The 12,268-nt window shown below is 35.5% G+C and overlaps 1 protein-coding gene across 4 annotated transcripts in view; it reads right to left on the reverse strand.

The window, feature by feature from the left end:
• Positions 1-4,061: 4,061 nt before the first annotated feature.
• Positions 4,062-12,268, reverse strand: part of LOC113821637 (uncharacterized) — a 105,043-nt gene continuing 96,836 nt past the window's right edge. For all 4 annotated transcript variants that reach the window (XM_070137683.1, XM_070137681.1, XM_070137682.1 and 1 more), the window contains 4 exons: positions 11,437-12,268; positions 8,841-9,023; positions 8,220-8,357; positions 4,062-7,612 (listed from right to left, as the gene is read on the reverse strand). The exon at positions 11,437-12,268 is cut by the window's right edge and continues 236 nt beyond it. In XM_070137683.1, the coding sequence (XP_069993784.1) occupies positions 7,337-7,612; positions 8,220-8,357; positions 8,841-9,023; positions 11,437-12,268 (1,429 nt within the window). In that variant the 3' untranslated portion in view covers positions 4,062-7,336. The remainder of the gene's footprint in view (positions 7,613-8,219; positions 8,358-8,840; positions 9,024-11,436) is intronic.

Consider the following 12,268-nt stretch of genomic DNA (forward strand, 5'->3'; position numbering starts at 1 on the left):
GAGTGATCATTTAGATTTGATAATGCTATAGCTTGTTTCAGATCTGACTGTTACGAGACGGGAGCGATCACGTCTGGTATGGAAAGGGACTCTGCCCACTTGTTTTTGGAGGCATTGTTGAAAGAGAAGAGTGTTGCCTGAGTAAGTAGCTGTAGGGGGGTTCACGAAAAATTGGTCCCAATTAGCTGGGCTAAATAGAGTATTTAAGATATTTGTAGGGTTGGTGGTGGTAGAAGGACGGGGGCGTGTGGACGGGAGTGTTGTTGAGGGGGGTAGTATTACGGAGAGATGGAGAATAAGGCTGTGAGATAGTAATAAGGGAGGTTGGGGTGTTTGATGAAGAAGGTTGTAGGGAATAGGAATAACTGAATAGGAATGTCTTCAGGAGATTGAGTCTTGGCTTGGGTGGGTAATGCAATAGTAGGCATTGAGGAGTGGGTAGTAGTTTCAGTGTTCACAGTCGTAGTCAAAGGAGAGCTTGGGGTCTGGGAGCCGGCAATCTGAATTGGTGAGGCTATTTGATGAAGTAAGTAATAATGGCAAGAAAATAATTGTGCTAGACATCAAAGGTCATATAGCACTATGATTTTGTATTGTGTTTTTTATTAGAGTTAAAATGTAACGTTTTTGACGGTCATTTATTGTATGGGCGTCTTCTGTAGCGTCCTTAACTTTTAATACCGTATTTAGTTTAATCCTAGATGACAACACTCTCCGCTGCCAGACGGCGCGACAATAATGTTCTGTAAAAACTGTTGTACTCACTATTCTATCACCACCGTTATCATGTAAACATGTCGGAGAGAAGAGAAATGTCGCGCGCGAAATTCGCTCTTTAGGGAGATTTCATGTTTTTCTTTTCTTTCTTTCCTTTTGTAATGTCATGTTTTTGGTAATCATATTTAAGAAACTATTTTAGACACCTCTCAGGTTTCAAAATATCTATTATGTTTTTCATAAAACTGAGACTCTTACTAATGTTTTCATAATGCTAATTATCTTATGCCTCTTTTATCTCTGCACTGCTTTGCCTCCTAATTGTTTAAAGTGTTCTGTAAATAATGATATAAACTTCTCAGATGCTTCTGAAGACCGCCTTTTCCTTCCCTTCATCCCAGACGTACCTACATGATTGAAGACAAGGCTTTAAAAACTTATTCCTATCATTAATCAATTCTTTATGCATCCCAATGTTCCCAAAATTGAAAACTAAGACTAGCATCATATCAAAGTAAGAAAGTTCGTACCTCTATTTTCTGTGCACATTTCTTCAAATATGTTTCAAATATGATTTGTTTGGAATCTTAGGTTAATGGACTGTCTCTTTAAATATATATTAATTCTTGTGATGTTCCTGGTCTGTGATAGTGATGGTTCTGCCCTCTGCTGTTGATGTGAAGATCCTGGTCTCGTATTTCTGAGCGTGTGCGAATAGGTTTTACAAATCTAAAGGGTGGGAGCTGAGGTATGTTGTCTTTTTATTGCTGAACAATCTGTGGTATTTTGAAACATTTCTGTGCAATGTTCTCTTCACACATAACTGTTGCATGTTGTGTAGGGTAGCGTTTAGAGCAAGTCGTGCACTCATACCTGTAAATAAGCAACAAAATCATCCAAAAGATATCTAATCAACATTCACCCTTCATGTCCCTACACATATGATATAGAAGACAGTATTAAAAATATTACCTAAAGATTTGCAGTCCGATATAAAATTTACTTGGATAAATAAAACTTGCAATTTGCAATCAGACACTGCGTTGTTTAAAGATTTTTCTGACAACTGATATTCATTTTTTTTATAGATTGGAGAAAAGGTGATTGTTATAGAAAGTTGTAGTCAGTCACTCAAGATGCAGTTTGATCATATGATAATTGCGAGGTACAAGTAAGCTTACTTATAAGGGAAACATGATTATTTATGAAATATTCTATTTTTTCTTGATAACGATCTTATAATTATAGTAGTAAAATGGGTAACGAAACTGCTCAGACAACTATAAAACCAATCTTTATTTCAATGACACTCAAGTACTAAAATGACATTGTCCAAATAATATCCATCGCGCAGTTTCCTTGGACAGCTCTTTGCTGCGTTGAATCGTGTTGGAGGAGGGAAACATGTTTTCTTCAGGATATTGTTCAGGAGGTCCATAGAAAAGTATGCTTGTTAATTTTGTAGTAAAGTAGTTGAGAAAAACTTAGCACATAATTATTCTTTAAAACACTGGTTCATATTTTATTTAAAACGTCTTGTGCGACTCTGGCCATATAATTTTTGTTTCACTAACCTGGAAATATGAGTTCCATGCCCGCAGCCTCTGAACTTCAAGATTCCTCGTGGGATTATATTGGTTTTTATATTCATTGCCATAAGTTATTTCCTTTATCAGAATATTTGATCATTTGTGTAAATAGTTACAATTTCATTTTCATAATAAATACTAAGAAGTATGAAAATTCTAAGACGATCGACGTTATTGCCGAAAATAACTCTGAATGGCAACTCAAGCGATGGCACCCATGAAGTTCATGACGGACACGTGACAAAACAGTACATGATTGGTGGGATTAACTTGTCCCTTCTGTGCATGTGCAAGATTTAAAAATGAGCTTAATATTAAAGCCTGGTCTAGAGGTACATTAAAAGTTGATCCTGGACGCTGCCAAAGCGCATGCGCACAAGAGATCTGGATTAACCTTTAATACCGGATTAACTTTTATGGCACGTAGAGAAGACGTCCTTTGATAGTATAGCATTTAAATGAGTAGAGGGAGAGGGTAGATGGGGTCAAGGTCTTGGATGGGGTAAGATAGGTATTGGTGAAAAGAGGAAGGGTTAAGGACAATGGATGGTTAAATCGAATGAAGGATATTTATATGTCTGAGGAAGGAGAATAAATTTCCAATAGAAAAGGTGGGGGATTCTGTAAGGGTGTCTGGCAGGTTGGGGGATCGGGGAAGAAGGGATATGTAAGGGAAAGTAAGGGTACGGGCTTCGGTAAAGCGAGGGCAGGATATTAGGAAATGTGGAACAGAGATAAGGACATTGCATGTAGGGCCTAAAGGTAGGTTAGAGAAATGTGAGATGGTGTGAGCCAGTGATTTTGGTGTGGCCTATTCGTAGGCGGGGCAGGGCAGTTTCCCAACGTCTGTTTTGATGGTATGGAACTGACCAAGGGGAGATAGAGGGTTTTATTGTTTGGAGTTTGTTGGTGTACAGACCTGACCAAAAAGACTGCCATCGGTTATAAAGGAAAGTTTTGGAATGGGGGTAGTAGTCAGTGGCTGGGATGCACATCGTGCCAAGTTATCTGCTTTTTCGTTCGTTGCCGGGAAGCCTTGCTTTCTGTCGTGTAGACACACAGAATAGCTGATCGTGTATCTTATGGCCTATGGGGTTGATAGGGTTTATGGATTGTATGAGTGATATTGAGTTACGCGAGTCAGTGAAGATGGTGAAGGATAAGGAAGAGATGGAAGAAATGCGTTGAAGAGGAAAGAGGATAGCATATAGTTCTGTTGTAAGGACACTTGATTCAGGTGGAAGAGGAAAGCTGTATGTCTGAGAGGGAGACTACGGCAAAGCTATTTGATGAAGGGGCAAGCCTCATTGCCTCTAATATGGGTATTACTTTATTACTGGCTATGGGAAGCCTTGATTATGTAGGGGAAATAAACAGTCCACCCCCACCCCCCCACAGTGCCTTTTAAGGGGGTAAGGGCTAGACAACTACATCTGGGGAATACCGTGCCCATGGTTCCCGCAGGCCGTTCAGGACTGGCACAAGGTCAGCCTTTCATTCTTTCAGCACGGCTCTTACACCTTAGGAAGTAGATAGAAGGGGCTGGAGAAGGGACGGAAACAAAAGCTGGAGGGGGAAAAGACCATGCAAAATTACTTGAGTCGAGGGCTGAGGCCCTAGGAAGGGGAGATCCCTGCATTGGGTCTCAGTCTCCATCTCCTAAGCCCCCCACAACAACAATGGGCAAAGAATTCATAATTTTAGAAAATACCACACAACATTAACAATTCCCCAAAGGTATTAATAAAGACAAACTCTGGATAATAGATTTATTTTCTGACATTCCTTTGGCCAGTCTGTCAGGCTCAACATACCTTCCATTAGATTAATAAACTGTTAAGATTCTGTATAAAAGTTTAGATAAATATCAACAGCTGCCTAATTAATAGTATGAAGTTAAATCATATTAATAAAGTCATTTACCTAAAGGCAGAACAAAATGAAAAATGTTAATGCTAATTGGAAATAAACATTCATTGAAGCAAAATTTCCTAGGAAGATGATACAAGGCACATTTTTGACATCATAAAAATACCCATCTCAAAATTTACCGTTAACAACAATGAAATAATATGACAGATGATAAACACTACTAAACACACATTTTATAGTGTGGCCTCTAAAACTAAATTAATATATTTTTTCCCTTTCAAGTAGAAAACCATGTATGAATATTTATAACAATGATAATACAAGATGCTTTTGGCAGAGAAGACATCACATACCATAATGTACCCCTGAAACTGGGCAATATAAAAAACGGGGAAAGTACCAATAGTGAGACTAATTGCTGTTCCTTATTATTATTCTTTATGTTCCTAATTAATATTTTTATGACCATGATTATTATTACTTTACTATTATCAGCATTATTATTATCATATATTCTTATTACCCTCATTTTAATGCTAATTATTATCAATAGAATAATAATCATCTTTACCTTGTTTATTGTAATGATGATGATTGTGACACTTACAATAGAATAAAGTGGTTTACTAAAAATACCAGCTATATCAGTAATACTACAAGTAATATTAATAGTAGCTGTAGTGATGATGACAACAGTAACAATTATGATGATGATATGATGGATGCTGATGACAATTAATATAAATGAAGAGACCAATAAAATTTTGAATAATAATAATAATGATGATGATAATAATATTCTTACTCAAATCACTAACATCATAATAATGATAATATAATAATGGTAATAATAATCACATTATAATAATAATAATAACAAAGAGCAAACTCAAATAATACAATAAGTACATTTTAAAATCCCAATTTTAAACATTTGTGCTGAATACCTAAAGACATACCTAAATATGAAACTACTTATATATTGCCCACCTAACCAACAGGGTGCAGTTACACAAATCAAAGTGCTGGCTGAAAAGGAAAAAAATCCTTTGCCGAAACTCGCATCATAAATGCAAATAGCAATATTTTCAGTTTCATTATCAGCCAGAGAGGCTTTGCAGTGAAATTTGTCTAAATCTTCCATATCAATATTATTTTAGCATTAACTGACACCACAAAAAGTTATAGATTGCATTTTTTTTTCTTTTTTCTTTTTTGGTTAAATGGCATACTTTGTTGCTCAAACAATGAATACTTTTGACATTATTCTTGCCATTTTTTCCCCAACTCTCCACATTAATCTTATGACCAAACGGTAAATCAAGTCTGTAAAAGAAGTCATGTTAAATTATACTAAACACAATATTTAAACCACCCTATAAAAATTACAATGAAGTAATTTGTTGAAACAAATATACACTATAATAATACATGAATGAATAAATAAAAAAACTACAACTACCATAACTACTTTAAAGTTGATTATAGAAAATGAGGGCTGGCAATGTTAGAAAACATTATAAAAATGCCTTGTGACTTCAACATAGCCAAAATGCCATACACAATAACCACAATCGATATCAGTGATGTTTCATTAACAGATCGATTGTGCAACCAAATTTAAAAGGTGCATTGTAAACATATACAAGTTGTTGCCAATGGAAGCAGGGACAATACAGATGACAGGTGCTGAATCAAAAGAGCAAGACGTATGAATGGCATTTACACAGTTCTTGCAGATCCAAGTGTGTTGCCTGAAGGAATAGCAAATGACAAAAAAAAGGGATACTGAAGTGCACTAACTGAAAGAATTGAAAAAAATTTCTGCTAGCAGCAATACCTAGGAGGTAAACTGTAAATGCCTATCATTCTAAGCAGTGATAACCAGAAAAGGAAGTGTCTCAACATAATGCATGTACACTTTTGTGGGTATGGAAATACAAGTACCTTGACAAGAATTATTTGTGTAAGTACTAATGCAAACAAAAGACACAAACTAAAGGTGGTGACAAATAAAAAGAAAACAGTATAAAAAAGGAAATGACTTGAATGATAAGGTCCAGATTAAGACTACAGTGACAAATTTGGACATTTCTATTATCTTTTTTGCAGCTTTCTAAGTCTTTGACACATGTGCATCATTGATAGTCATTACTTTCAATGTGTATGCAAAACTTCTGAGCTTGGATGCTGCTCTTGAAGAATTTCAACCAATAAGCAGATGCAATTCCAAATAACCTAAATATAACACCTAGTAACCTGTGAGCTGTACTCATGTATAAAAGCTGGAAAACTCTTAACTATGTATAGAATGGAACTTCCTTCAATGATGATTACTTGTTGAAAAGGCATGCAATGTCTATATTTGCTAGAATTTAAAAATATTTTGGTTTTCATTGCAGTTCTATGCATACTCAGCAGCTAGTATAATTAAATAACAGTCCAGTTGCACAAAAAGATAAATGTTTTCTTAAAACTAGGTAACATCCTGATACTTTACATCTGAAACCCTCCTGTATATCCATGCAGACAAGTTTTTTTTAAACTGGGGGTACTACTTGTCCTAAATAGAGCACATAATTAAACATATAAAAAAAATCAGGTTCCCTATGTATAATCCCTCAAACTAAAAACAAATTCAGGTACACTCAGCCAACAAGCATTTGTGTAAAAATCAAGTACCAAAAAGAAATTGTACCTTATCTACTTATGAAGTTATAATTTTATAAAATTAAGAGAAATATCTGCTACAACAACAGCTAAGGTTATTAGCAGTTTCAGGGTTATTCTTTTGCATTAGCAAATTTCTTTTTATAATGATTTCAGTGCTATACACCTACTACATCTTAATAGCCCAATGCATCACAATCATCAAAAGAACCATTTCAAGCTTGATCTTTATAACAAAGATAGATTTGTCCATGTTCCTCCTGGACCCATCACCTAATTAGTACACAATCTCATCTTCAGTTACATTATCTTGCAAGATTTGTCAGTTAGTTTTAAAGCCATTAAAGCAGAAGTTATATCATGTCTTTAATATCACCATTCCATTTCATCAACTGCGATGGAATCAATTTTCAAAAGTTCTTTATATATATATAAATATATCTTTTGCTAACAAGACTTAACACTGGGAGCCCCACAATACCCTCCCTCTACTTGTCTTCTGGGATGAATATCTCCACAGTATCTCCATCACTTGCTTTCTTTGCTTCAGCCTCTGCCTTTTTAGCTTTCATGGCTTCCTTCATGGCTCTTCTTCTCTCCTCCATCATCTTTTTCCTTGCTTCATCTCTGGCTTTTCCCTCTTCTGTTTTTGCACCACTTTTAGTAGACTTGGCTGCTCTTGCTGGTCTTGGAGCAGGCTTCTTTTGTGCCTGGCCTGTCATAACATTCTTACCAGATCCATCCACAGTGTCTGCCCATGACAACTGTAAACAAAAATATATAAATGAGAAATTATGACTATCAATATATATATATATATATATATATATATATATATATATATATATATATATATATATATAATACACATCATCATGAAATCAAATTTATCTCAAGCCTTGATTATACCCATTTCCCACACAGGATGGCATCTATGTATATGGCATGCCCACTTTGAGTTTAGTGTATGAATTGTATTTTTATATAGATTGTCCAAAAAGTACATAGTCACCAAGGAGTCAGTCACTAGTCCTATATTTCCCTTGATTTAATTAAACATTTTCATTCATTCTATACTGCCATTAGTACTATTGATAACACTCTCATAATCAATGTCAATAATAATATCATCATTATTATTAACATCATTAGAAAAAAATCCAGGAAAGGGGAAATCAAGTGAGGTTACATTGGCTACTAACTGAGGTCTTGTAGGCTGAGCACTTGTGGTGCAACCCATGTGTAGCTACAATCCCCAAGTACATGTTCCTAGGAGCATTATCAAAGGTTACATCATCAGATGTGCAAGTACAAGCAAAGCCAATAAAAATGCGAAGAATCCTCAACATACAAAACAAGGTGAGAACTTACCTCCTTCCACCCATTAGCCTTTAATTTAGCTATCTCTTGGAGGGAGTTCTTGATGTCATCAACCTGAATTGACACCATGTCCCAGAAGCCTGCCAAGTCTTCACTGGTAGTTGGAAATTCTTCTCCTTCTGAACCAGCCTACACAGAGAAAGAGAAAAAAACATATTTACAAACTAAACAAAAGAAGAGGAAAAGGTGAGGGTGGATGAAAATGAGGGGGAGGAGGAAGAGGAGAAAGAAGATGGGGTGGGGGAGAATGTGGGGAAAGGGGAGGAAAAAGGGGGATGAAAACTAGGATGAGTTTGGAAAAGCTATGAAGAATATAGAGTTCCATATGCTGATTTACATGTCTTTCAGACAGTTTATACTAAATGAACTTCAATTACTAGCCATAAAATTGTACCATGAGAAAAGAAAGGCATACTATGCAAAACATTAAACTTCTACGGTAAGGAAAAGAAGACCAACAAGTTGCTAGTCAGTGGCAAGACTTTAGCAAATCATTAAATGATGCTCTGAGTAACAGAGAAAAATCAATGTTCATGTTCTTGCCTATAACAATCATACATAATCTAATGACAAAAAATCTACTGATCATAATATAAAAATGCTATAACTTACAATATTTTTGTGACACAGCCCTCTGAATTGCTGAATTTTCTGAGAGACTAAGAGTCGAGCTTTACCAATAGCTGCTAGCACCTTTCCACGAATCTCTTCTGTCATCTCCGACCCATGCAGTTCTAACTCTTGTTCAGTATTTAGAACTTCAGCTTCAATACTGCTGACAACCTCCTCTACTACCTGAAAAATTAATATCAATATTATAGCTCATAAAACAACTATTTACTGTCAATGAGTGCAGTTAATGAGGACTTACTTAGAGGGAACCATTGCAAATTTTAAGCCATTGGCACTATTGCAGTGTTTTGTGAATCTTGCTTTCACACAGACAGATAGCTCCATAAACACTTTAGTCATCTAATTGTCCATCAATAAACCTACCAAACCCTACTTTGATTTTTTTTTATCAATATAGTCTAGTTACTGTTATCATGATCATTGTTGACAAAGCAATTTATTATTATTATGATACCAATAACAATACAAAAAGTATACAATTCCTCAAAAAATCATGGAAAACAGTAAACAGAAGAGATGAGATACGATTGGTAATAAACTCTTATGAAGCCATTTATACATACATACATACATACATGTATAAAATAAAATGACAGTGGACATGTCATCAATCTGGGGACATTTGATCTAACTTACATGATCATCAAATCATGAAAAAGTCTGGCTTGAGGGGCAGATGACATGAACATGATGTCATGAGTAAAAATGCCCACGAGACAGGTGATGCAAACTTGCTGTAAGAGCAAAGGCAAGGGTGATGGAAAAGACTCGCCACGAGTGCACACATCTCTTGGAGGGTGATTAGACTTATTTGGCGTTTAGAAAGGGGCTTTTGCATTATTCTTATCAACAAACGAGCGTAGAATATATTGTCTGTAAACCATGACTGGAAGAGCACTAGCTCCACGGAGGAAAGCATTTCCAAGCTTAGCATTGTATTTCTAACCATCACGTGTGGCAGCACAGATTGTATTCCGTAAAATTTAATATTATGAAAAAATAAAATATATGACACAAATAACAATGTTACATTGTTTACTACATAGAGGATGATATGGAGTCTGTGCAAGGAAAACAGTCTTTTACCATCTGGATAAAGCAAATCTAAAGACAAACATGGACATCAGAAAATGGCCAAAAAGCTAAAAACGTTTATACAAAACACCTTTGCAAAGAGAAATCTTCTCATTGCACACAAGTGTTTGCGTGCGCCTTGCCTACATGCCGCGCACCTAGCAGAGCAGCCACTTACGTAAGCCTAATGCTAGTACTTTCGTTCATGTAATTCCTGTTACACAACCAGATTTAAGGGGTTAAAGCAAAAATCATGCATCTAAATTTTAGTAATGGTGAGTATAATATGCTCCACTCTATGCTTGTGAGTGGTCAAATAAGATACGAAAGAATACACCTCCATTCATGCCCACACCAAACACAAGCTTGCTCTCACAAATGCACTTGTATATCATTCATCATATCTTATAATTATCTACAATATCTCGTTATTCTGCTTGGCATAAACAAGTACAATTTGTTCCCAATTATTACATTCTTCTTCAATGTATCATATTCATATCCTAGACAAGTTTAACATGACTACATTTCCTGGGATATCTACATCATATGAGCATTATAATTTGTCTTAACATTAGGCTGTGCTTTCTTAAAGATAATTCATCATCCTAAGATGGAACTGCCTTCTCTCAAAAAATTAACTACATATGCTATCTTAGCTAATTGTAATCTACATTTTAGATAATCTTATATACTTGTTAGAATTTGCAATGCTAAATACTGTTATTCATTCTAAGACTTTAGTATTTATTCATATACATCTCACTCTTACACTTAGACTTACACAAACACACACACACACATACATAAACACACACATACATAAACACACACACACACACACACACACACACACACACACACACACACAAAAAAAAAAAAAACACGCACACACAAAAAAACATGCACACACATGCAAAAACACACAAAAACACACACATGCAAAAACACACAAAAACACACACATGCAAAAACACATAAAAACACACACACACATGCAAAAACACATAAAAACACACACACATGCAAAACCACAAAAAATACACACACATGCAAAAACACACAAAAACACACACACACAGGCAGAAACACATAAAAACACACACACATGCAAAAACACATATAAACACACACAAGCAAAAACACATAAAAACACACACATGCAAAAACATATAAAAACACACATACACATGCAAAAACACACAAACACATAAAAAACATACACGGACACAAAAATATACATAAAAAACACATAAAAACACAAAAAAACACTCTCACTCTCACTTACTCATTCAAAATAAACCTTTATATAAATATATATATGCTTTTATATGCAAAGCTATACAGAAGCACAAAGATGGGTTGTATCAATCTGAAACTTTACCAGCTACACATTTTACAACTGAGTAAAATGCAAAATTCCTATGAGAAATTCAAAGATGAGAATTCAACCATAATACTTTTAAGCTTTCTTTACTTTTCTTTCACAAGATTACCTTACCTTCAAGAAGTAATGGCCATCTTTTTCCAATTTTGCAGGACTGCTCGATGTTTTAATCACTTCACATGGTTCCGCAACACCATTCACTTTGTTAGTTCTTTTCACTAAGTCATCTTCTTTAACACTATCGGTTTCTTTAACTGCACTACCATTTACACAAGGGCCATTGCTCAACTGAGGCTTTGTTTTTTCTGTATCACCATTCTCCAAAATCTTCGGTTCCACTTTCTGTGTGTCTTTATTAGAGGTGTGACTAGCATCCTTTCTTGTTAAAGTATCCGTTTGTGGTAATGGGACTGGTGGAATTGGTTCTTCACCTTCTATAGTGATAGGAATTACTCTTCCAGGTCTGTTACTAAGGGATTCAATCTTTAGTGATGTATTTATACTTGGTATTTCTAAGGAAGTATCCAGTCTCAGTCTGCTATTTCGTTTCACTGGCAACTGAGTTCTAAACTCTGGCCGTAAATGTCTAAATACACTAGGAAAACCATCTGGTGCTTTATCCTCTGGTTCAAAGTTATTCTCAGAATGGGAAGTTAACACCATATTCTTAAGTCCACCACCAGATTGTCTATCTTTTTGTTCTTTTTCCAATTCCAACAAAGACCTTCGACTACGGAAACCAGCTGCTAGGGCACTTGGTCCATAGAGTCGTTCAATTCTTGACTGGATAAATGATTTGGTACTGTGGGCATCCCCGTTTGTATGAGAGCAGTGTATACTATCACTTGATTCACATACTCCACCTCTTACAACAGACTTCTCAAAAGAATACTGATAGCTTGATGATTTTATTGAATTTGAATCATCCATACTGATCTCAACCAGG

Source organism: Penaeus vannamei, chromosome 23 (assembly GCF_042767895.1).
Source record: "Penaeus vannamei isolate JL-2024 chromosome 23, ASM4276789v1, whole genome shotgun sequence".
NCBI classification, from domain to species: domain Eukaryota; kingdom Metazoa; phylum Arthropoda; class Malacostraca; order Decapoda; family Penaeidae; genus Penaeus; species Penaeus vannamei.